This window comes from Puma concolor, chromosome C1 (genome assembly GCF_028749965.1).
Source record: "Puma concolor isolate L17-30 chromosome C1, mPumCon1.1.hap2, whole genome shotgun sequence".
In the NCBI taxonomy this organism is placed as follows: Eukaryota; Metazoa; Chordata; class Mammalia; order Carnivora; family Felidae; genus Puma; species Puma concolor.
Window position 1 is genome coordinate 15808202 of NC_141674.1, and position 26365 is coordinate 15834566.

At 50.6% G+C, this 26365-nt stretch overlaps 1 protein-coding gene across 4 annotated transcripts in view; it reads left to right on the forward strand.

The window, feature by feature from the left end:
• Window positions 1–26365, forward strand: part of ALPL (alkaline phosphatase, biomineralization associated) — a 66254-nt gene that overhangs the window by 26494 nt on the left and 13395 nt on the right. For 2 of the 4 annotated variants that reach the window (XM_086715983.1, XM_086715984.1), the window contains exons 2-5: window positions 20226–20390; window positions 24251–24370; window positions 24700–24815; window positions 25961–26135. In XM_086715983.1, coding sequence (XP_086572109.1) covers window positions 20330–20390; window positions 24251–24370; window positions 24700–24815; window positions 25961–26135 — 472 coding nt within the window. In that variant the 5' untranslated portion in view covers window positions 20226–20329. Of the gene's footprint in view, window positions 1–8726; window positions 8837–15347; window positions 15559–20225; window positions 20391–24250; window positions 24371–24699; window positions 24816–25960; window positions 26136–26365 lie in introns of those variants that run through there. The other 2 variants (XM_086715981.1, XM_086715982.1) reach the window with 2 other exon arrangements.

The following is a 26365-nucleotide window of genomic DNA, read 5'->3' on the forward strand; positions in this document are numbered from 1 at the left end:
TTGTTTTTAAAAAATAAACTTTATTTGTTATTTGCTCAGCCTTCAGATATCTTTAGTTTTATCTGTTCACTTTGTTTCTATTAAGTGGTTACTTCCAAAAAAAATTGGGGGGTGGGGTGTCTTTTTGGACAAACCTGAGCCATGTAGTGTGGTTTTCATTAGCCTTTAGTATTTGAATGACAGTTTAGCTGGATATGAAATTCTTGATTCCAATTCTTTTCCTTTGGTACTTTAGTCAATTTAATTTGATTATTCCTTTGTAAGTAATCTGTTTTTCTCTAGACTTTAGAATGATTTTGTTGTCTTGATATTCACTATAATATTTCTTTTTTTTTTTTAAGTTTATTTATGTATTTTGAGAGAGAGAGAGAGAGAGAGAGAGAGAGAGAGCAAACAGGGGAGGAGCAGAGAGAGAGAGAATCCCAAGCAGACTCCATACTGTCAATGTGGAGCCCAACACAGGGCTCAAACCCAAACCATGAGATCATAACCTGAGCTGAAGTCAGACGCTTACCTGACTGAGACACCCAGGTACCCCTTCACTATAATATTTCTAAGAGTTCATTTTTCCTTCTCTGTCCTGTTTGGTATATTTGAGGCCCTTTCAAAGGGAGATCTTTCATCTTTCTTTAGTTCCAAGGTTATCTTCATTATTTCTTGAAATATCTCCTCCCTTGACTTATTTTCCTTTCCTGGGACTCCTGTTATCTAGATGTTGGCACTTAGATGTCCATCTCTCTTTTTGTTGATGCATAATTTCATACAATAAAATGCATAGATGTTAAGTGCACAATTCAGTGTGTTTTAACAAATATACATTACCTTGTAACCATGATCTCAAACCAAGATTTAAAAAGAGCAACATTTCCATCTCTCCAGCAAGTTCCTTCATGCCCCTTTCCAGTCCATTTTGCCTCCAAAATGCAATCATTGTTCTGATTTCTTTCACCATAGATTAGATTGGTCTTTTCCAGAGTTTCATATAGATGGATTACGCAGCATGTACCCTTTTATGTTCTGCTTCTTTCACTTGGCATAGTGTTTCTGAGATGCATCTATGTTTGTTGTATCCTTTGTTCACTCTTCTTGGCTGAGCAGTTTTCTGTTTTATCACTATACCACCATTGTTTATTCATTTGTTAATGAACATGTAAACTGTTTCCAGTTTGAGGTTATTATAAATAAAGCTATGAACACTTATGTATAAATCTTCATGTAGGCATATTTTCATTTCTTTTGAGCAATTACTTTGGGGTAGAATTGCTGGATCATGTGGTAAATGTATGTTTACCTTTATATGGAACTGCCAAACTCTTTTCCAACTTCACTGTACTACACTATATTCTCATGAACAATATATGAGACTTCCGGATTTTTCTACATTCTTGAGTGTTTAATTTTACAAGGCATACTTTCATTTGGTTTCAGTTGTTCTGGTGGGTGTGAAATGGGTTTAATTTTCATTGATAGCAATAATGTGGAACACCTTTCCATGAACTATTGGTTATTTGTTACGTTTTCTTTTTGAAGTGGCTAAGTCTTTTGCCCATTGTGTGTGGGAGGGGAGGGGCTGGTAATCATTTTATTCTCAACTTTAGTATTTTTAAATTTACTGGATGCAGTCTTGCAGTCGTGTGTACGATGCATGTTCTTTTCCATTATGTGTCTCCTGTATTCACTTTTTTTTTTAAGTTTATTTATTTATTTTGAGAGAGAGAGAATCCCAATCTGGCTCCTTCCTGTGCTGTGATGTCATAGTGTAGAACCCCACACAGGGCTCAGTCTCACAAACTGTGAGATCATGACCTGAGCCAAAGTCAAGACTTGGATGCTTAACTGACTGAGCCACCCAGGCGCCCCTATTCACTTTTTTAATGCTATCATTTTTTTTTTTTTTACTTCTTTTGCTTTTTTAATTTTCTTAACGTTTATTCTTTTTTTTTTTTTTTTGATAGCAAAAGACAGAGTGTGAGTGGGGGAGGGTCAGAGAGAGAGGGAGACAGAATCTGAAGCAGGCTCCAGGCTCCAAGCTGTCAGCACAGAGCCTGATGCAGGGCTTGAACTCATGGACCGTGAGATCATGATCTGAGCTGATGTCAGGCGCTTAACTGACTGAGCCACCCACGTTCCCTCCTTTTTTTTTCGTTTTTGTTTTTTTTTCAACGTTTATTTATTTTTGGGACAGAGAGAGACAGAGCATGAAGGGGGGAGGGGCAGAGAGAGAGGGAGACACAGAATCGGAAGCAGGCTCCAGGCTCTGAGCCATCAGCCCAGAGCCTGACGCGGGGCTCGAACTCACAGACCGCGAGATCGTGACCTGGCTGAAGTCGGACGCTTAACCGACTGCGCCACCCAGGCACCCCTTTTTTTGTTTTTTTTAATGCTTATTTATTTTTGAGAGAGAGGGAGAGGGAGGGAGGGAGCGCTCATGCATGTGCCTGTGAGAGGGGGAGGGGCTGAGAGAGACAGGGACAGAGGATCTGAAGCAGGCTCCACGCTGAAAGCAGCAAGCCTGCCCAACTGGAACCCACAAATCGTGAGTTCATGACCTGATCAAGTCAAGACTTGGACACTTAACCGACTGAGCCACCCAGGTGTCCCCTTAATAGTATCTTTTGATGGGCAGAAATTTTAACTATTGATGAAGTCCTGTTTATCAGTTTTTTTCTTTTTGAGGTTTCACCTTCCCCAAAGTCACAAAGATAGCCTCTTATGTTTGCTTCTAGAAGATTTGTGGTTCTGGCTTTTATAATTAGGTTTATGATCCATTTCAAATTAATGGAGTAAGGTTGGGGGTGGTGTTTTAACTTATTTATTTATTTATTTATTTATTTATTTATTTATTTATTTATAGTGCAAGTCGGGGGGGGGGGAGGGGAGAGAAAGAAAGAAAGAAAAGCAAGGAGGCTGATGAGGGACTCAAACTCATGAACTGGGAGATCATGACCCGAGCTGAAGTCCAACACTTAACCGACCAAGCTACTCAGGTGCCCTGATGTTTAACTTTTTAACTTAAGTTTTACCATCTTTTTCATATTTTCGGTTTCCTAAAGTTTCCTGGCCTCTTCTTGGAAGTGTTCCTCTATCTGGTATCCCAGTTCCCTATTTCTACTCTACCTATTACGTTTGTTATTTCGACAGGCTTTTCATGCAGAATATTTTTACTTGGGTCCTCTAATACTTTACTGTTTTTTTATATTGCGAATATCTCCCTTCTTTTCTGTGTTTCTAAGGCTTATTTAATTTTTAAAATGTTTATTTATTTTCGAGAGAGAGACAGAGAGTGAGTGGGGTTGGGGAAGAGAGAGAGGGAGACACAGAATCCGAAGCAGGCTCCAGGCTCTGAGCTGTCAGCACACAGCCCCATGCGGGGCTCGAACTCACAAACTGTGAGATCATGACCTGAGCTGAAGTCGGACACTTAACCGACTGAGCCACCCAGGCACCCCTCTAATTCTTATTTAAAATTCTCAGTCCATCTGTTGAATACAGCTGATTCCAGTGGTATCTTTAATCAGTTTGTTTTGAAGCCGTTGTGTTCCTTGGATTCCCTGTTCTTTAACCTGTGAGCTCATTTCTCGGGGGGCAGGGGAGGGGGGCTCAGCTATTCTGTCTGGTGCTGCGCACTGGGCTAAAAATCTAAGCCTGACCCTAGTCTCTGTCAGCACCAGTGAACCCAAGGAGATGACAGTTCTGGAGTGGAGACCCTCAGTCTGGCAGAGCCACTCCTCTCAACCAGGTAACCAACTCCACAGGACTGGGCTTCACTTCCAGCACTCCAGAAAGAAGCCGCCAGGGGAGGGGGCTGTCTGGTTAGGTCAGAACCCACCAGCCATGAGGAAGAGGGAACGGGTGGTAGAGGGACTGGAGGCCTGTCAGTTCCCTCTTGGTTCCTGCAATCCCACTTTGCCCGCTGTACCGCTGTGACTTTACTCCAGAAGACACTCATGCCACCTGCCTGGGCTGCCGACGTCCAAGTGAGAGCGCTGGCTTCGGTTGTTCTGGGGCACTGGGCTTGTTGGGGACGGGAGTGTATGCTGGGTAAGGCTTGATGCAAAGAGCCAAGAGCAGAACTCAAATCCGATTTTGTTTTCTATTCTAGTATTTTCTACCACCTTAAAGACTAGGCCCCGCTCCTTCTGGCTGTAGCACCAAGCCCCTACATACACCAATTTAAACAGAGCCCAATGCAGGGTTTGAACTCATGATCTGTGAGATCATGATCTGAGCTGAAGTCGGATGCTTAACCGACTGAGCCACCCAAGTGCCCCCAAAGTGGCAATATTTAATATGAAAAACTGGCCTCATCATCTGCCCTTGCCCCTTTGCACGCACCTCACAGCTCACTAGTCTCAAAAAAAAAAAAAAAAAGACATTCATGGCCCCCAGAACTTTGCATGGGCTATTTCCTCTGCTTTGACTGTCTTCCCTCCACTTCTGGAAAAATTCTGGTGCATACTTGAGACTCCTTCCCTGATGGTCCCTTATGGTCACTGTGATACTCAGTGATGGCATGGGAGTCTGGAGTTAGGAAACCTGGCTGCTTGTCCTGATTCTTCAATTCACCGGCTGTCAGTTTTGGGGAAGGTCACACTACCTCTTTAGGTTCCTGCTTGGGAAGAAAAAAATGAGTGTCAGGGTAGATCATTCCTTTTTTTAAAATTTTTAATTCTTTTTTGAGACAGGGAGAGGCAGATCATGAGCAGGGAAGGGGCAGAAAGAGAGGAAGACACAGAATCTGAAGCAGATTCAGATGTGGGGCTCGAACTCATGAACTATGAGATCATGACCTGAGCTGAACGAAGTCTGCCGCTTAACTGACTGAGCCACCCAGGAGCCCCTAGGGTAGATCATTACTAGACTCTCTTTCAGCTCTGACAAGCTGACACGGTGGTGAAGAGTGAAGGTCCTGGAGTGGGGCTGCCTATGATCCCTTCTGGGGTTAGCGCTTAGTGACTGTACTTCAATGCCTCCTTTGCTAACCTAGCATCATGGTTAAAAGTTTCTGCTTCAGAGTTGGACAGTTTGGGTTCCTAGTCCCAGCCCTACCACTGCTTGCTGTGTGATCATTGGCAAGTGACTTAACCTCTCTGTGCTTTTTTTTCTCTTCTGTAAAATGGGGTTGATACTAAGGGTGCCTACCTCAAAGTGTGAGAGCACAATGAATGCAGCTATTGTTATGCTGTTGGTGGTGGTTCACCATTATGCAAATCTCTATTCGGTTCAACAAATTCTTTGTTTGTGCCCTGCTAAATGTTTTCTAAATACGCTTTCTATTGGATTTTATCTCTTAACAGATACTCTCCATTGCATCTTATCTTTACAACAACCTTGCAAGATGGGGATGACTAACCTTGTTTGACAGATAAGGAACCTGCAGCCCCAGAGGCAAAGTCACTTTCAAAGCTGCACCGACAGGACTTAACCCTTGTCTACCTTCTCCATGGCCAAGATCTTTCCACTATGCTCCATGTTCAGAAAGATTAGTTGGGGGTTTTGGGGATTACCGGATAAAACCCAGATGGGAAAGCTCAGTGAGAAGCTCCCCCACCCCCCTACACATGTATTCCAGCTGTCTGCCTGCCCTTGGCCATTCACAAGCTGTCTTTTGTAGATTTCACGCAAATGTGGGTTTAGTGATGGGCCAGAAGTTAATTGAGGAGGCAGAACAAGGGTGGGTTGGACAATTAGGGGCTCCTATGACCTGGGATAGAGAGCCAGAGGGTCTCTGGGAAAGGGAGGGGTCCTCTTGGAGGACAGGAAATCAGCAAAGAGGCGGTCTGAGTTTCGACAAGCCCAGAGCTGAAGATGGAGGCAGATGTGGGCCTTGCCAAGACGCAGCTCCAGAGGGTGGCACTGGGGTTGAACCCTGACCTCTTTGTGCTCCTGCGGGTCTGGGCATGTGGCTTCACCTCTGAGAGCCCCAGTTGCGTCATCTGCAAGAGGGCTGCTAGTGCCATTTGGTAGAGTTAGGGGAGAGGGCATAGGGGAGCCCAGTAACCCCTGGTTAGATTAGCATATGCAGGTGGACCTGAGATTTAATCCTGAAGCTTCCTGAAGTTTCCTTATCCACAGTTTGGGAGTCTCCTGCTCAGCTGTGTGGGATTATTGCAAAGCCACGGGGTGAGGGGTGAGGAGTTCTGCGTGAGCCTTTCTCTGTCCTCTCTATTTAAAACTGCAAACTGCAAACACCATGTCCTCCTCCCCACCCCCCTCCTTTTCCTCCACCACGTGGTATCCTATTGACTTTATTTCTTCTTTGTTGTCTGCTGATGCCGGCAGCCCAGCCAGGATTTGGGTTGTTTGGTTCTGCATGTAGAACAGCCCCCAGCTATAGCAGGTGCTCAGTAAATAGCGGTCAACTGATTGATTGTTGGTTCGATAACAAGTAGGGAAGGGCCCTTGTGTATAGGGATGAGTCAGTATCAGTTGGATCTTGGAAATGTAGAGTAGAGGTCGGGACAGCTTGCTTGAGGTGTCCAGGGCTGCCTGGGAAAGCATTTGGGGCTTCAGGGCCTAGATTTCAGGGTGGTTCCTGGTCCCTCTCTGGCCACAGCCGGTGGGAGGTGAGTCTCGTAGGATAGTAAAGGTGTTGGGCCTGAGTACTGGGGCTTCTTGAAGAGCCAAGAGCCTCAGGCAAACAGGGAAGCCATGATACTTGGCTTTCTCTTTAGCCTTTTTTTTTTTTTATTGAATTTTTAAATTTTTGTATGTGATTTTTTTGTTTTGTTTTGTTTAAAGTAATCTCTATACCCAACGTGGGGCTTGAACTCACAATCCTGAGATCAAGAGTTGCTGGGGTGCCTGGGTTGCTCAGTTGGTTGAGCATCCAACTTATGCTCAGGTCGTGGTCTCGAGGTTTGTGAGTTTGAGCCCCTCATCGGGCTTTGTGCTGGCAGCTCGGAGCCTGAACCCTGCTTTGGATTCTGTGTCTCCCTCTCTCTCTGCCCCTCCCTTGCTCATACTCTCTCTCTCTCTGTCTCAAAACTAAATGAACATTAAAAAAATAAAAATAAAAGAGAGTTGCATGTTCTACCAACTGAGCCAGCCAGGTGCCCCACTTCTTTAACTTTTTAAACCACTCTGACTTCCCCTAAGCAGAACAGACTACCTCAAAGAAATGACAGCCCCCAATGCCAACACTGCACCGAAGGGCCTAGGAGAAAAAGCACTGGGCTTGGAGCCAGGCAGATCCCACAGCATGGCCTGGCCTTGCCCCTCTTTAGCAGAAGGATCTCGGGCAGGTCACTTCACCTCTCTGTGTTTCCTCTGTGAAATGGGTGTAGCAGGATCCCTCTGTACTCCGACCTCCTAGGGCTTTTGTGTAAAACCCAGTAAAAATGTGTATTATGACCAATCATCACTAGACTGAAGGTCCCACAAGGAAGATCTTGCACCTGCAGCCCCTAACACAGGGGCACTTGGAACGTGGTGATCCAAGAGCTAAAGTCCACTGACAACAACTTTTGGAAGGGGAGGGTCTCAGTCCTGCCTGTAGTAGGGTTGTTACGTCCTGTTCAAGGATCTCCCATGGTTCCAAGGGTTTATAGATTCCAAAAAGAAAACCTACCTTGTGTTCAGTTGGACTTTTATTTAGCCATGCATTTGAACTTTACTAACCCATCTTTAACTTGTTTGCAAGATTTTTCCTTTGGTGGGAACAGCTGGCTGAGTATGACACGATGCAGTTGCTTACATTATAAGGGGCTCAGAGAAACCGACTGAACTGGAGCTCTAAGGTCAGACTGTGTTCCAAGTAACAGTAAATCCAAGGCAAACAATAAGGGGTATTAATTGGCTCATGGAACCTGGATGTTCAGAAACGAGCTTCAGGCATGGCTGCATCCAGGGACTCAAGCAATGTTACCTAAGACTCCAAATTCTCTGCGTCTAGTTCACCTTCTAAGGAGTTGCTTCATCTTCAGGCTCCACACAGCCCTCCTCCCCACTGCCTCACCCTTACAACACACCATCCAGGCGGAGAGAGTCTTCCACTTTAAGCCAGTCAGGACCCACCTGCAGCTGCTGGGGGTGAGATCAATCTCATCCAAACCACATGGCCAAAAGGGGGAGGGTTGCCGTCCAAGGAAACTGGGACATTGTCAGGAAGGGGAAGTGGATTCTGGGTGGCCAAAGATTACAGCAAATATCCACGATCGTCATCAGAAGGAATGTGAAAAGCCAGAGGAACATCTGCAGAGCACTTTACAGTTTGCAAAGTTCCTCCCTTCCAAGAAGCTGATATTGGAGGCAGAATGGCATTTATTATCCCTGCTTCACAAATGAGGAAACAGCTCTTGAGTATTTGGCCAGGACACTGACTTGTACCCCCCTGGTCTGCCCCTGCCCGTCTCAGCCCCTCTGAGGAGTTATAAACCCAGAAAGGCTGACCTGGGAGGGAGGGGGCCCAGGGGGCGTGGGCCAGGGGCGGAGGCCTGACTTCAGGACCTGTGGTGGGGTGGCGAGGCAGTGGCCGGGCACATACACTGTGGGTATTCGACAGCACTCACAGCCAACACTCCAGTGCACACACAGACACGGGCAGAATGAGATCACGCGGCACACTGGTGCGGGGCTCCCCGTACCTAGCGGTGGCTGAGGCCTCCGCTGTGCCATCGGTGATGGAAGCTGCCCTGGCAGATGACCTGGATGGCGGTAGCAAGCTGGATGTGGAGCCAGCCAGGCCTGGCCCGGATCCCAGCTCTCCCACGCGGTTGCTGTGTGACCCTGGTCCTCCCGCCCATTTCCCGAGTCTCCGTTTTGTCTTCTGACCCAGGGCTGATAATTCCCACCTCCCAGGATCCTTGGAAGGCGGAACCCAAAGCTCCGGCACATAGTAGGTGCTCCATTAAGAGTCCTTCCCTTTCCGTCTCCGTAGCGTCCTGTTAATAGCTGTGTGACCTCGGCCAGGCACCTGAACTTCTCTGTACAGTGGGAGTAACGATCGCACACGCGAGAGTGCTGCTGTGAGGGTTAGGCGAGTCGGTGCATGCGAAGCGCTTAGAACCGGGCCTGACACGCTCACTGTACCTATTACTACCAGCTAACGTTTATTGTGTGTTTCATGGGCTGAGCCCTCGGTATTTATCTTCCGGTTTTTTGGTCGTGTGTTCTCATGCTTACAATCGCACAGTGACATCGGCACTCACTGCGATGACCTCCCTTGCACGAGTGAGGAAACTGAGGCCCAGAAAGGTGAAGTGACGTGCCCAAGGTCGTGAAACCAGTAAGCAGTGGGGACTCTGCCGAGCTGTGCGCCCTTGGGTGGGACCCTCGCTTCCGCCGGCCCAGGTTTCCTGTTGGGGTGGGGGGGGCGGTATCCCCGCCCTGATACCTCCTGGGGTCACCAGCAAATGCAATAGCAGCAGGAGCCGCCGCCTCCTGCTGCTGGAAGGTTCTCTGGGAATGTAAGGAACGCTGTTATCCAGCACCAGCTGCAGAGTGCTATCTCTGGGAACATCCGTGTCCTCCCTGCTCTGACGCGAGCAGGGTGATCGCGACCCCCCGCCCCCGCACATGCCACCCAGGGATGCTGCTTGTGTTGGCTGGCACCCAGCAGGCTACAAGTTCACCGCCTATCTCCCCAATCCGGAGTTGTCACGGCCTCTCTCAGGGCGCACGTGGGGCCTGTGGAATGGCGGCTTCCTCTCCTAGGGGAAGGCTGCCAAGGTGCGTGGGCCTAGAGGGGCGGGGAGCAGAGAGAGCCATGGTGCTCCAGTGACCTGCCTGAGGACCAGCTGGAATAGGAGGCTTCCAGGGGGAGGAGGCGTGCGTCTCGGGTGTCACCATGTATGACCCCGGGTAGATCCCCTCACCTGACCCCTCTTCTGTAAGTGGCGCTGAGGAACCCTCCTCCAGGGGCTGGGGTGACATGGGATGTAGTGAGCGTGTCCAATAGCAGCTGCATGCGGTCCATTCGTCCACAGACGCACAACGTCCATGCCGTAGCCGGAACAAACGTGGTTCATTTCCAGGCTCACCTGCTGCTTGGGAGTTTGGTTTTTACACTTGGCCCTGGAAGACAGAAACATCCACAGGGAGCGTTGAATACTGGCGGTGTGACCTCGGGCAAAGGACTTAACCTCTCTGTGTTTCTGTTCTGTCACCTGTAAAATGGTAATAATAGCACCTATGGGGTAGGTTGTTTTAGGGATTAAATGAGGCAATAGAGGTAAAATGTTTAGAACAATGGTTGGCACATAGTAAGGGCTATGAAAAGGTTTGCTATTATTTAAGGGTACAATGACAAAGTGCGAAACAAGGCCTTTTTTAGAATAGTCTCAGTTTGAATTGTTCTTTTCAATTGACACAAATCATTCATGTCTGGAATTCCAAGACATTGGCACCCACGCGAGGCCTCCCAGACTGCTTTGTGCTTCCAGTAATAGCCCCCAGATTGTAGCTGGTTACTGTGGAGACTTGTGCCTGCCGTTGGTGTGCTGTGTGACCCTGGGGAGCTCGTGTACCCTCTCTGTGCCTGCCTTTTCGTGTTGTCGATGATGAGAGCAAGGATGGACAGTCCTGTCTGTCTGTCTCCTGGAAGCAGAGGGGCTTCTGCTGCAGGAGTGCTGAGTGAAACACCCAAGTGCAGGGGGTGGCAAACACCTTAGAAACACACAGCACATGCTCCCCTCCCCCCACCCCCCTCAGCTTCCAGGCTCAGCCCAGAACAAGGTGGTCTGGGACAGAACGTAACTTCTCCGTGGGATGGTAGAAGCCCGTGTGCCCATAGAGGAGCCATCCCTGACCCTCCTGTGCCCAGGCGCCCCAGCCATCTGAGCTCCCGGGAATGGGTTTCTGGGCCCCGCCCCCCACTCCCCACCCTGCGAGCTGTCCTACCAGCTGAACCTTGACTGGCTCTAGTCTTCTGCCCACAGAGCCAGTGTGTGGCATGAAGACCATCCAGATGCCCCAGGGAGCCCCAGAAAAGCTTTGGCTGCAGAACCCAGGCCTTTGGGGCTTCTGATTCTGGCTCTGCTGTGTGGTCTTGGGCAAGCAGCAGACCGTGTGAGCTTCAGTGTCTTACTTAACCTGTAAGATGGGCTGGCATGTAAGCGGGCAGGGGACATGCAGGGTGTGCTCTTGACCCCGTGAGCTCAGCAGGCAGAGCCCGTTGTGGCTGGTCTGGGCTGCCCCTCCGCCCTCCTGTCAGGGGCACCCTCTGTCTGTGGTCACCTCAACCCCCACCGTCCTTCTGGCCTGGCTTTCCTCCCGCTCTGTCCGTGGAACCCTCCTGGCTGATCCTGGGGGTTCTCTCTTTCTCCCCTTCAAGCGGAAAAGAGCACGTTGCACTGCTTCTGGTGGGTTGTCTCTTCCCATGTGGAAACATGGAGCCCCTTGACCATGAGAACTGGAACCTCTACCCCTTGCCTTTAGTTAAATACCCACCTCCTGCCAAGTGGCGGTCCTGTGGGGCCTTCCAGGCAAGCAGGTCTGTGGGAAAGCCCTGGGGGCTAATGCCTGCCTGGCCAAGCTGAGCCAGCAGAGAAGGGTCTGTCCATTTTCTGCTCCAGGCGTTCACGGGCTCCTCTTACCCACCATCCTGCCCCCCCTTCCCCCATCCTAGCTGCAGGCTGATATTCACTGAACACTTACCATGCCCTGGGGTCTGTTTGAATCCTGTCCATCTATTAACTCACACAATCCTGACAGCAACCCTGTGGTTTCTGTTAGCCTCCCACTTTGCAGACACAGGCCGGGGGTCCGTGGCCCTTCGCTACTCTCCCTGGCTCAAGAGGGGCAGAGGCAGGATCTGAACCCTGTGGCCTGGCTGCACAGCTCGCTCTTTCTGCGGCTGAGCTGTCTTCAGCCGCTCACGCCTTGACCCCACCACCCTTCAAACCCACCTACCGACATTCCCTGGCCACCCAGCTGTGTGCCAGACTCTGCCGGCCACGGGGCGGCCACCATCAGCAGAGCTCACGCCACAGGAAGAAGCGACGACTGATGGCTCTCTAAGGCTCTGATAGAGGTGACCAAGGCCTTGAGCGCCCCAGGTTCCAGAAGCTTCAGGAAGAGTCAGAACTACCACATGGGCTGAGACGGGGGTGCAAGGCAGCTCTGTGGAAGGTGGAAGGATGATGGGAGGGATGCATGGAGTGGACAGCAGGGAACATTCTAGACCAGAGAACGCTGTGTACAGAGCTGCTGAGGCTGGAAGTGCTCAGGGGACAGCTGGTGTCTCAGCTGAGCCCTAAAGACGGCAATGGCTTGGCAGTGAGCAGGGTTGACACCGTGCCTCCCTGGGCACTCCCACATCTGCTTTTTGCCGGGAGAGAGTGCTGTCAGCAGCTGAGGTCTGAGCCTTGCCCTGTCCCTGGCATCTGGCCCTCCTCCTTCTGGGGAAGCCCCTCCTTGGGTCTGACCTGCAGCCCACTCTGACCACCACGCATTCCTTCCTGAGCCCTATACCCAGAGGCCGCTTCATGGCGGCCATAAATAACTTACGTCAGTGAATGAATAAAGTCCTGGCCAGCAAGGCTTGCCAGAAACGCCAGACTTGGCTGAGAGAGGGATTCTGTGTCCCCTCTCTCTGACCCTGCAGCTGAAATGTTCCTCCCTGGGCAGCTGCCTCAGCCCGGTTTGGAACTGTAGGCGGCCCCCAACCCCCATCCCAATCCCCAGCCTGCTGGGAGCTCAGGGAGCACTCAGCACTTCCTGCAGCCACAGCTCCCTCGCAGAGCCAGGAGGGCCCAGCTGACAGCCCAGAGGGCGCTGGCTCTGGCCTGTTCTGATTGTTCCCTGTGTGGGGGGAGTAGGAGCTGGGCAACCAGGGTAAGTCTTTTCTCTTTAGGCCTCAGTCTTCCCATCTGGGCAATGGGACACTGTGTAAAGGTGTATTTCCCAAACTAATCTGCTCACAGAATGACTCAGCACGTCTTGCCCTAGGAGATTCTGACTGAGTAGGTCTGGTGGGGGGGGGGGGCAGGGGAATGGGAATTTGGGGGTTGGTATGTATCTTTAATCTCCTTTTTAAAATTTGAATAAGTCACACCCTTTTCCTTCTGTACACTCCCTTCGCTCAAACCTCATCAGGTCCTCAGTACCTATAGCAATCCAGGCAGGGTGGGGGCTCCTGGCTCCAGGGTGGAGTTTTGCATATATGGGAACCTGCACGTTTAACTGCCTCCCAATCGTTGTAAAACACCCCCATCACTCATTCTTCCCAGTCTGTCTCTCCCCACCACCCCCCCAAACCACTTGGGAATAGGGCTTTTTCCGATTTGCCCCCAGGTGATTCCTGTGGCCTGGTAGGTTTGGGGAAATGTGCTCAAAGGACCCGCCACAGCCCAGACTTTCCAGGTCAGCGACTTCTAGTCTGGAGGCTCCCTAACGACAGATAACTGCCTTCTGGCCCAGCAGAGTAAGGCTAGGGAGCACAAGGTGATCCTCCTTGAGACTTGTATTGATTTGTGAGGCTGGTGGGTGGGGGAGCCTTAGAGCTGTCCCAGCCCTGGGAGCTGGGTGGGTCCGGAGGGTCTCTGGGTGAGCTGTGGTGGAGAGACCCCGCAGCAGGGGTGACCTCCGGGTAGGTCCTGTGAGGAGTCCCATGCAGGGCGTGGCTTAGCACCTTTCATCTGTGTGAGCCTGGATCATCACCACTGTCTGCCCCCCTCCCACATCCCAACACTGCCCAGGCCGCTCTTCCCACATTGGGGAGGGGGACAAATTATCCAGCTCAGGGTTGTTAATGAGGACTAAACTGAGGCCCCGAATGTCACACAGTGTCTGGTACGCTACAGGTGCTCTCCTAAAAGGGCAATGGGTGTCAGGGTCAAAGGTGCAGGGACTGACCCAACATCACACAGCGGGGGGAGGTGGGGCCGGGCCCAAACGTGCTGGCCATATGACAGCTGACCAAGTGACTGCACTGATGAGTCTTAGTTTCCCTGTCAACAGGGCCAACGAGCCAACCCTGCTTGTATCACTGGGGTGTTGTGAGGGTCTGACACGATTTGAGGTAAGGGCCTATTGAGAAAGACAAGGCTTTCATGGAGTGATACCACTGAATTTCCTGTGTTCGTGGTGAGCTTAGTGGCCTTTCTGGGACCAGAAAGAGGGGCCCTCTCTTGGCATGAGTGCTGACCTTGAGTGCTCTGTGCCATGACCGTGAGTGCTTTGTGCCATGACCTTGAGTGCTTTGTGCCATGACCTTGAGTGCTTTGTACCACGGGGTCTGAGGTGTCCCAGATGGCAGAAAGTGTAATCAGAAAAGGCCTGGTCTCACAGGCACACAGGCTGGTGTTCATCTGGGCTCTGGACGTGTCTCATGGCTTCGCTTCTCTAAGCCTCAGTTTCTTTCTTCTTCTTCTTTTTTTTTTTTTAATGTTTATTTTTGAGGGAGAGAGAATCTCAAGCAGGCTCTTCACTAGCTGTGAGATCATGGCCTGAGCCGATAGCAAGAGTGGATGCTCAACTGATTGGGACACACAGGCACTCCTGAGCCTCAGTTTCTGAATCTGTAAGATGGGAACTATCACTACCATCCTCACTTGATGAGATGTTGGGATGCAGGAGAAAGGGCGATGAATATGGAAAGGGGGGACTTTGGAAGCAGAAAGGGACCCTCCGGGCAGGCAGCATCTCAGCTACCTCCAGCCTGTGTGTGTGACAGGTGGCTTTGAGCCAGCCCCTGGCAGTGATTCACTGGAGCCTCCCTGCTGTCCTGCGGGGCTGCTGCTGTCCCAGTTCTGAGGCAGTGCAGGGCTTGGGGTTACAGGCCATGGAGGTTGGCAGATCTGGGTTCAAATCCCAACTCTGACGTCACGCCTCTGAGCTTCTGTTGCCTTCATTTGCAAGCAGCGTTGCTAGAGCCTCTCTTATGGGGTGAGGCACATAGTTGGCCCCCAATAAGAATAGTTCCTCTTAATCTGGACATCAGTTCACCCCTCTGGCTGATTCGGTGCAGTCTCATTCCTGGGCTTGTAAACGGGGGTGGAACAGCCACTGTTGCTGCTTCAGAGGAATAGCCAACCATGACCTGGGCCGGCCAGGCATCCCTTCCTTCTGTGCTTTTATCCCACAGGGTGACCGGCACAATGGCTGGTGCGTCGTAGTAAGTGCTTTTTCTACCCTGGCCAGTCAGGAATCTCCAAGATGACAGAGACCATATCTATCCTGTTCCCGCAATGAGTCCTTGGTACTTAGAACAGAGCCAGGTACACAGCAGGTGCTCACTAAATGTTTGGGAATGAAGAATGAATGAACAAAGTTGAACAGGCATCATGTGGGGAAGGCCTGGCTTGGGGGAGGGGAGCCTCACGGGCTGTGCCCCCCTTCCTGCTTCATCCCCCCTGGGCTAATCCCCAAAGATTAACCCCAGGGAACAAAGCCAGGTCACAGCCACTGACCCAGGGCTTTGGAGCGAGCATCCAAGGCTAGGGTGACCGGGTGTTTGCAGGGTACTGAGGCTGCCCTGTGGGGCCCTCTGTGCCTCAAGATGAGCCTTCTGTCCCCCACCCTGGACATGGTCCTCACGGCGGTCCTCAGCCTCCTCCTCCTGATACTGACATTAAGCCTGCTCTTTTTTTTCACCTGCCGCCTGGCCAGGCCCCTCAGGTAGGAGAACTCACCAGGGCCCAACTCCCCTGCCTCCAGATCTCCTGCCCTAAACTCATTTGTCTACTATTTGCTCTTGTGGAATAAAGGGCGGGCGGGCGCTGGTCTCTCTCCTTCTCCGTGTTGGGGAAACTGAGGCCCAGAAAGGCTGAGTCAGCCTGGGCTTGAATTGCACTTGGCCACGGATAGCTGAGATCCTTCGCTCAGTTTCCTAAACTGTCAAGCGGGCTAACCATACTTGCTGTGAGCAGTAAGTAACATCACAGATGTCAACAGTTAGCACAGTGTTCAGCACAACGTGTGTGCCCAAGGAATGGTAGTGATTTTTATCTGGCAATTGTCCTGGACCTTTTGAGACCTAGACGCCCAGGACTGGCTTTTTCCTGACTCCTAGGGGCTCCCATGTCCTCTGCCCCAGCTCAGTCCTTAGGGCCCAGGCCCCACCCCTCTGCTCTTTCTCCTGACCTGCCAAGTAGTTGCTCCTTCTCCGGGGCCCAGAGCCCAGTCAGGACTTCTGCATAATTGTCATGAATAATCAGGGCATGTAGCTGGGAGCCTGGCAGAGACAGTCCAGCTGGGAGGTGGGGGGCAGTGGGGCTGGCTCACCCTTGGAGGCTCCATTCTGAGCTCGTAGAGCATTGGCAGAGGGTGGTGGGCAGCTGGGGCCTCTGCGGCCCCAGACTGGGCCCCACGGAGTCCATCCCCAGGGCTGCGAGAGAGCAGACTTGGAGACTCAGGGTGGGGGCAAGAGCGGGAGCCAGCAGAGCAGATTCTGGCTTCTGAAGGCTTTAGATTCCAATCCCCTCTCCTTTTCGGGCAGAGGCAGTGGGAGAAGGCACCTGTCTGTCTCTAGGACAGGGGTCTAAAGACCACATCCCTGGGGTCAAAATTCCAGAGCATTCCAGCCTGAATCCTGAGGCTTTTCATTAAGTTAGCATTTACAGAGCTGCTTCTGTGTGCGTAGGGTTGGGGATTCAAAGATGTGGAGTGGTGTTTACTCTCACAGAGCATCAGGCTAGCAGGGAAGAGAAATAAGAATAATCATGCAGGCTGGATGAGCCCTGTAGATCTCCTGGAGCCACGCTTCACTTTTGTTTTTCCTTATTTTCTTGTTTGTATTGGATGGAGAGAGAATTAAGTCCTATTTCTCAGTGCATGGTGCACTATCATGAGCCTTGATTTTTTTCACAAAGGAGATCATGGCAAATAATAATAATAATAATAATAATAGTAATAATAAAGGAGATCATAGACCCCCTCTGTCCACTACATAGGTTATTAGTGAGAAATCATGGTGAAAGTCATTATAAACAGAAGTGCAGTACACAGGTCATTTTCATGTTGTCTGTGTTTATAGATTATTTATAGATCGTTTAGGTACGCTCTCAGAGAGTAGTGCTCTTATTTTATTGAAGTATAATATACATTCATACAGGAAAGTGTCCTCATCGGGGCGCCTGGGCGGCTCAGTCGGTTGAGCGTCCAACTTCCGCTCAGGTCATGATCTCGCGGTCTGTGGGTTTGAGCCCCGCGTCGGGCTCTGTGCTGACAGCTCAGAGCCTGGAGCCTGTTTCAGATTCTGTCTCTCCCTCTCTCTCTGCCCCTCCCCTGCTCATGCTCTGTCTCTCAATGATAAATAAATGTTAAAAAAAAAGAAAGTGTCCTTATCCATACATTGACAGCTTATCGGGTTTTCAGACAGAATGCACCCATGTAACTAGCTCTCAGATCAGTCGCAAGTCCTCTGTGCCCCCTTCGGTCTCCACAACCCCAAGTGTAACCTTTATCTTGTCTCCTAACACCTAGCTTTGTCTTCATACTTTATCATGACTTCTGTACTCTCGGATTGGCTTCCTTCATTCAACCGTCCCTTTGCAAGATGTTGTTGTATGGATTTGTCCATACTCACTGTTGTGTAGTTTTCCAGCCTGTGAACCCACACAACGTATTTATCCATCCTGCTGAAGATGGAACTATTCTGAGGCCGTTACAAGCAGGGCTGATATGAATGTTCCCATCGATGTCTTTTGGTGAACACGCGCGTGTGCGCGTGCGTGCGTGTGTGTGTGTGTATCTCTGTTGGAGATAAATGGGTTAGAGGGCATAGGTACAGTGTCAGAGAGAGACAGAGCATGAACGGGGGAGTTTTCTTTTTTTTAATGCTTATTTTTTTTGAGGGAGAGAGACAGAGCGCAAGTACGGGAGGGGCAGGAGAGAGAGAGAGAGAGGGAGACACAGAATCTGAAACAGGCAGAGCCCCACACGGGGCTCATACTCCAGAATGGCAGGATTGCGACCTAGGCTGAAGTCAGACGCTTAACTGCCTGAGCCACCCAGAAGCCCTGATGCTGCTTTTCCCAAGTGGCTGTACCCGTCTACGCTCCTCCAGCAGTGAATGGCCGCTCTAGGAATACCATCTCCTTGCCAACACTTGCATTTTCTGCACACACAAAGGAAGGATTTGGGGTTGATTCTTCCCTTCCCCCTGCCTCCCTCTTTAGAGCATTAGCTTTCAACTGATGTCAGTATTTACTGTGTCAAGCATTGGAGTATGAACAAACAAGGCAAAGTCCCTGCCTTTAGAGACTCCCAGTGTGGTGGCGGAGATGGACCAGAAAAGAGTTACTTTCAAAACAGGTACCGACATACAATGATTGATGTGGCCACTGGGATGAGTGGCCATCCTGAAGGCTTCCTGAAAGAAGGCGACTTTGGTTTTTAAGCCATTTGGAATAATATTATAATGTATTGATATTGTGTAATAATTTTTTTAAGTTTATTTTAAGAGAGAAAGTGAGCACACGTGAGTGGGGGAGGGGCAGAGAGAGAGAGAGAGAGAGAGAAGGAGAAAATCCCAACTCACAGCTCCATTTCACAAACCGTGAGATCATGACCTGAGGTGAAATCAAGAGTCGGACACTTAACCGACTGGGCCACCCAGGCGCCCCGATATTGTATATCAATTTACTAACATTTTTTTCTGATGTTAGGGTTTACTCTAGAAACACTTGAAAACAAAAGCAGAGTAAAAAGAAATCAGGGGGCTCCTGGGTGGCTCGGTCGCTTAAGCATCTGACTTTGGCTCAGGTCATGATCTCACAGTTAGTGAGTTCAAGCCCTGTATCTGGCTCTGTGCTGACAGCTCAGAGCCTGGAGCCTGCTTCAGATTCTATGTCTCCCTCTCTCTCTGCTCCTCCCCTGCTCACGCTCTGTCTTTCAAAAATAAAACATAAAAAATAAAAATAAAAAAAAAGAGAAATCAGAAATCGTCTGAAATTCCACCTCAGAGTTAAGTGCTGGTAGATGTCAGATGTAGAGTATTTCCTTTCAATTCCCTCCTGCCCCATCAAGCTGGGTTTTTAAGGGAGTCAGATGGATGTGGAAGAGGGGTGGTAAAAAGCACAGGGGTGCAAATGAATGGCACATTTGGTGACTGCTGGATGTTTTGTGGGTGCGATACCGGTGAGCCCTCACCTCTGGGCACTGAAATGCAGGGCGCACGTTTTAAAGATTGAATCAAGACCCCCTTTTCTAGGGGCAGAGTGGTTTCTTATCTAACGTGACACTCAACTGTACAATGTTGAGCATTGTTGCCATTTCCCACGACAAATGAAATGATCATTTTTATCTGGGTTTTGGTGGCAGTACTATTTTCCTGTGAAACTCTTGCCATTTAAAATTTCTCATCTTCCAGCAACATTTATGCACAACAGGGTTAGTACATTTCTCAGCTGCAATTGGGGTTATCCTTTGTGATCCTGACAGTATGACCACAGTTTAAAAACTTTCTTATGCCATTTCATACATGCTTATTTTAGGCAATTTGGAAAATTCAAAAAAATAATAATAAAGAGAAGAGTAAATAATCATTCATAGTCTTCCTGCCCATAAAAAACCACAGTTAATGTTTTGATGTATTTCCTTCTAGAGTGTGTGTGTGTGTGTAACAGTTTTTTAAAATTATAAAGGTAACATCTTTATTTGGGAAACGCAGAAAAGACAATGAAAAAGCAACCGAGCCATCTGAAATGTCACCACCCAGAAATGGGCACCTTCAGTAGCCAGTCTTCCTGTGTATCAGTTCTATTCCTTTTATATCTCTCACCATAAATGACAAGCTCTAGAAGAGAATGTGGCAAGTGTGGTTGTCTCTAACAAAGGGTGGACTCTGTTGTGTCTCCAGTGTGCTTGGGAAAGGTAATTCAAAGGCTAAAGACTGGTTCAGAACCAGGAGCAGGAGCATCCTTACCTGGGAGCTTGTTGGAACCGCACTCGATTCTGGGCGATGGCAGGTGGATACTGGGTCTATTTTAACAAACCCTCTAAGAGCCCAAAATGCATGCTGCGTTTTGGGAAGCATTATACAGAAAGACTGAACTCTGGTGGGTTCCAGGCTCCAGATGGACTGAGAGTGGGAGTTCACTTGGAAAATGGGGAAGGAACCATTTTGCTTCATGGAACTCGTGTATTATACTGCCACAACTGTATGTGCTTAAGCTTCCTGAGGGAGGGACCATTGGGGTTTACATCCTAGTGCCTAGCCCTGTGCCTGATTGGTGATAAGTACTCAACATATAATGAACGAATGAGTGAAAGTATGACTGGATGGACAAATGAATTCTGGAGCTGTGGCCCACATGTCTTTTTTTCCCCCCTTTAATTTCTAGGATCGGAACATCGGTTAGCATCTGACCACTGCCAGCCCATCCCCTCCCACCCACGTTGGTCATACCTCTGGGCCCGAGAGAGAAAGCAGGTCTTGGAGTGCACCATGATTTCTCCATTCTTGGTGCTGGCCATTGGCACCTGCCTTACCAACTCCTTAGTGCCAGGTACGATGGAGGACCCAGGCGGAAGGGTGGGGAAACCTGGTGCAGGTGGGATAGGATGAGGGCAGTGTCTGTGTTGAAGGTCATAGAACTGTCCAAGTTAACAGCTGCAGATAAATGTTCACAGAGCAGGAGCCCCCAGCTCTGCTACTGCACGTCCTAATGTTGGACGGGCCACTCTTTTTATATTATCCTCCTCTTCCTTAATTGGGGCATAAACTATTCCAAGTCTTGGGAGGCTAAGTCTGCTGTTGGTTTTGTCTATTTAACTCTCCCTCATGGTGATACGTTTCCTTGTGGTTGGTAATTTTTGCTGGTGAATTTGATAATTTCATTTTTTGTTGGTTATTGGAGACTAACCTACAAGTGTTTCTATGGTGCAGTGTTGTGTTTGATTCTTCAACTGATTCTGGACAAGTTTTTTCTAGACAAGTTAATTCCTCAGTTTTGAGTTCTTACACTATAACTTTGGACCCCCACTTAGACCGGGCTCAGATCTGGAGTGTTATCCACGTTTCCAAAGACTGGCCTTCTTTCCCCATCCCTTCCGTAGCTCCAAGTTAACATATGCACGTTACCAACCTAGACCTGTATCTGGTCGGACACCCCAGGGCCACTCAGCAGCAGCCCCAAGTGGAAGAAGGGAGCCCATCTTGGCTCAGGCCACTATGTGGGTAGAAGTCCCTGGTTGCCCTCCCAGAATCTTAGTTTCTCCATCTGCCGGGTGGAGACAGTAATTCCTCCTCCTTACATCTGTTATAAGAATCACACAGTATTGACGCACCTGGGTGGCTCAGTCAGTTGAGCGGCCGACTTCAGCTCAGGTCGTGATCTCACAGCTCGTGAGTTTGGGCCCCACATCAGGCTCTGTGCTGACAGCTCAGAGCCTGGAGCCTGCTTCGGATTCTGTGCCTCTCTCTCGCTCTGCCCCAACCCACTCGAATTCTGTCTCTATCTCTCAAAAATAAAAAAAATAAAAGAAAAAAGAATCACCCAGTATAGTCAGTGTCAGGCAGGGAGTGGGTTCTCTTAGGAAGAATATTTTCTTCTTTTTTTTAAATGTTTATTTTTGAGAGAGAGAGAGAGAGAGAGAGAGAGAGAGAGAGAGGGAGGGAGCAGGGGAGGGGCAGAGAGAGGGGGAGACACAGAATCCAAAGCAGGCTCCAGGCTCTGAGCTGTCAGCACAGAGCCCGACGTGGGCTCAAACTCACGAACCATGAGATCGTGACCTGAGCCAAAGTTGGACGCTTAACCAACTGAGCCACCCAGGCACCCCAAAAATATTTTCAACAGATGAGGAAATTAGGGTTCAGGGAAGGGACTGGCCTTCCTCGGGGAGAGAGTCAGGGCTAGGGATAGAACCTGAGCTGCTGGATCCCCAGGCCATCACCCCCTCTGTGGTCCCATGATGCCTTTCGGTGTGTATCCTTGGGGACCAGCGGTGGCTCTAGGACCAAGTCCCTGCTTTCTCAGCACTCATAGCCCACCTGGGTGAAAGGTGCATGAAACAGATGGATGAAAAGTGAAAAGATGAAAAAGCAACGAAATGAAAACTCTTCAAATATTCAGCAATTCAATCTTTTGTATTTGTTCCTTTTTAGACATTCCATTGGGTGTGTGATGGCATTAGCTTGTCCTCTCACTCTTTTTTAAGTATAGCTTAAAGTAAAGTGCACCAATTTAAAACGCATAGCTTGATGAGTTTTTACGTATTGTATGTCCTTGTAACCACCACCCAGATTAAGACAGAACATTTCCAGTCTTGGGACACTTAAGGGCCTTCCTGTGTGCTCCCCAAGCAACCCTACCCCCAAGCCAAAATGACACAGGCTCACTCCTGCCACCGTAGATGAGTTCTGCCTGTTTTAAACTTCATGTGAATGGAATTATACAGTACACATTGACAAGTACTTTTCATGTGGCATTATATTCTGAGCATTTGTGCATGTCATTTAATGTTCTCCAAAAACAATGGCCTTTTGATACTTGGTTGTCCAAAGCCATGATTGCTCAAGTCAGTCCCCTGACAATGAAGTTGGTTTGACATCCACTAAACCCTTCTCAGGTTCAGGCCCTAGGGTGGCTCTGGTGAAAAAGACTGAACAGTCTCTCAGTCCCCAGGGACCAACCACAGTGGGAAAACTGGCAAACTGGGATCAGAGCTTGAGTCAAGACGAAGGAATAAGTGCAGGGAGGCTGATGCCAGTCCAGCCCCTGGGGGTCTGCCAAGCTGTTGGGGAAGGGGGAGGGAGGGCCTGGTTATAGGAAAATCGAGACGGCAAGAAGTTCATCACCACCCAGATGGCACCCAAATGGCCGAAGAAGCTCCTTGACCAAAGCCTTGCCACTGTGGTATGCGTGGAGGGAGGCAGGAAGGAGATGGGAACCAGCGCTGAGCCAGTGGGATCCCTGATCAAAACCACTGGCTCAGGCATTTGTTGAGACGTCATCTCAGTCCTAAAACTGTCTATGCACTCCCGTTTTCCTGGGGGGCAGAAACTCAAATGGAGAGAACTTGCCTAAAGGTATACAGCTAGATAAAAGGGCCGAGGCTCTCCAGACTCCAGCTGGGGACTCCGCCTGTGGGGTCTGAAATGGGTGAGCTCAGCAGATACCTTCGGAAGAGGGGCAGCATTGGAGGCTGCCATGGTGAGGAGGTGGGCTTGGCTCCTGGGCCTCTGCTTGCAAGAGAAACAGATTCCAGGGGGCATCTGGGTGGCTCAGTCAGTTAAGCCTCAGACTCTTGGCTTTGGCTCAGGTCACGATCACATGGTTCCTGAGATTGAGCCCTATCTCGGGCTCTGCGCTGACAGCACGGAGCCTACTTGGGATTCTGCCTCCCTCTCTTTCTGCCCCTCCTTCTGCTTGCTCTCCACCTCTCTCTCAAAATAAACAAAAATAAACTTAAAAAGAAAAATAAAGGGTGGGGGGATTCCAGTTCTGGCCTGGAATTACTGGGGGTGGGGGCGGGGAATGTTGATCTCCTGTGGGTCAGGAAGTCAATTTCTCGAATCCAGCCCTCCTCGTGACCCTGGGAGGAATAGACAAAGAACCACATCTGACAGGGAAGGAAACGGAGACTCAGGGAGGTGACCTGGCCACACGGGGGTACTTGGCGTAGTTGTGGTTTCCACTGAAGTCTGTCGGGCACTACAGTTGCGTTCTTTCTGGACTACATGGGGGGCGGGGACGGGGGCGGGGAGAAGAGCATTCCTGGTTCCCAGTGTTTCTCAAGGTTAGGGACACAGAACAGGCTCTTTGCTAATTTATCCTAACAGGAATAAGATTGTGCGTGGCTACTTTAAATTTGATTCATTAAACAAAAGGCAAGTCCTGCTTTCCAGTACTGCTATCGATGCTGTTGGTAACTCAGGTTTCTGCTGACTTTAATGATTAAGCCAAGCAGAGTTGATCATTGATGGCTGGATACATCTGGGGACTCCTTCAGGTGAAAGTAGTTCTCTCGGACAGATTAAACATTACCCTCCCGATTGTGCTTGCACAGTTAATTCATTTGCTGCCTTAGCAGAATGTCTCTACTGGGTGGAAGGAAACAGCATGGGTTTTGGAGAGTGGAGCCAGAGCTGTGTGGCCTTGGGCAAGGTGGCTGGCATCTCTGGGCCTCGGTTTCTTCAGTCTGAGACATGGGGAGAAGGCCCAGCGTCCACAGGCTTGTTTGGAGGGTTGGCCTGGCAACTGTCGACAAGCCACCTGGTAGCCGTCTGAGACTGACGGCTGCTGCTTCCTCCCCCAAGTCCAGGCAGTCCTGCCCTCAGGCACGAGAAGTTGGGGGTCTGTAATGTCTGGGGATGGGAAGCTGCCCCCCATCCCTGCCGGATAACTCTGCCTCTCTGTCTATATAGAGAAAGAGAAAGACCCCAAGTACTGGAGGGACCAAGCTCAACAGACCCTGAAAAATGCCCTAAGGCTTCAGAAGCTCAACACCAACGTGGCTAAGAATGTCATCATGTTCCTGGGAGATGGTGAGGCCTGGGGGCCCGAAGGAGAGGGCTGGGTGGGGGCACCCAGGGAAGGGCCTGGGGAGCCAGGCTGTGTTGAAGAGGCTGGGGCCCTGGGAGGCATGTTTAAAGGGGATGGGGGTCCAGGCTGTGGACCCAAGAGGTCTGCTCTGCCAGGCGGTCCCTGAGGGTCTGGGGAGGGAAGGGAGAAAGGGGCCTCCTGGTCACATTTACAGAGCCGTGCTCCAGTGCCCACTGCCCAGCCAGGCCGGGCAAAACTAGAATTCTATAGGTGCCCGAGATGGAGAGGCGGGGAGCCCGAGAGACTGAGGCGCCCCCTTCCCCTGCCGCAGGGATGGGTGTTTCCACGGTGACGGCCGCCCGCATCCTCAAGGGTCAGCTCCACCACAATCCCGGGGAGGAGACCAGGCTGGAGATGGACAAGTTCCCTTACGTGGCCCTGTCCAAGGTGAGCTCCGGCCCCAAGCCCGCAGCACCGAGGAAGGGCAGGGGAATCCAGCCTGCGGCCTAGGCGGTCAGCCCTCCTGGGGTCTCCGTGGGCCCCCCTGTGAAATGGGCATGGCAGCAGCTGCTTCCCGAGACTTTATTTTGAGGGTTTTAGTCATTGATTTAAAAATCAATTGAAGTATGAAGCGCACAGAGGAGAGCGTGCATGCGCCAGCGTATAAACCGCACGTGTCCGTATGACCAGTGTCCAGGCTGCGACACTGAACATGACAGCCGCCGAGAGTCCCCCAGCTCTCCTCCAGTCCCTCGTTCCACCCCCCACCCGACGCCCACTGGCTTCCGACACCGCAGATGAGCTGCTCTGCTTTTGTCCTTGCTGTCGACGGAATCGCGCAGTTTATATGCTTCCGCGCCGGATCCGTTGTGTTCGTTCTCTCCCCAGGCGCCTCCGGAAGTGAATTAGATTTCTCCCTACGGCTCTTGCTGCTGGGGTCGTAGGGGCTGGTGCTGGTGGTGCTCTGTGATACTGATCCTCTGGACCCTCTGGGTCAGGCCCAGGGCTCACTGCTGGGGGAATGGCAGGGCCTGGAATGTTCTCCGTGGCTCTCAGGCTGGTGGGAAGGAAGACGGGCAAATAGTTTCAGGGTCTCAGCTAGAAGTCTGAATGGGGGAGGGGGGCTCTTCCCCATTTCCTCCGTTCTAGATCTTGCTTCTCTTCCCTTTTCCTTCCTTTTCCCCAGCCTCCCTCACCTCGCTTTTTCAAGAACTCAGCAGCCCTGTCGCCCCCTCCTTACCCCCCTCCCTGCCGCTCAGGGACTTACTTGCTTCCCCCTCCCCGTTGCTGGTTCCCATAGCCCCAGACCCTGAGGAAGGCCTGAGTGACCAGCCCCCACTCCTCTGCATGTTGGAGGGTTGTATTCACCCCTTCCTGCTGCCCTGGCTGCCAGGGCACAGGGAGTGGGGGCAGGAAGCTGGCAGCCAGGTGATGCTGTGGCTCTGGGGGACCTCTGCAGGTAGCAGGGCTCAGCCAAGGCCATAGGAGGCCTCTGTCTCCATCATGCCCCAGCCCCCACGGTGTGAGTGGGGGTGACGTGAAGGCCACCAGCAAGGCCCGGCCGACTCCTGCCCCTCCTTTCCCACCTGCAGACATACAACACAAACGCTCAGGTCCCGGACAGTGCAGGCACCGCCACTGCCTACTTATGTGGGGTCAAGGCCAACGAGGGCACCGTGGGGGTGAGCGCAGCCACCCAGCGAACCCAGTGCAACACAACTCAGGGGAACGAAGTCACCTCCGTCCTGCGCTGGGCCAAGGACTCTGGTGAGTGGGGGTAGTGGCAGGGAATGGGGCCCAGCTGTATTTGGGTCTCAGTCTGCCCCACTGTATAATGGGGAGAGGGCAGAGAAAGATGCTCTCCAGGGATCTTCCAGCTTTGATGTCTGGGCATCTGTGAGATATTCATGGGACCCCTTCCATGACAGGGTGGGCTAGTGGCTTAGGGGGTTACTCAGCTGTGGTTCTGGTCCCGGCTCATTTCCCTGAGTCTATTT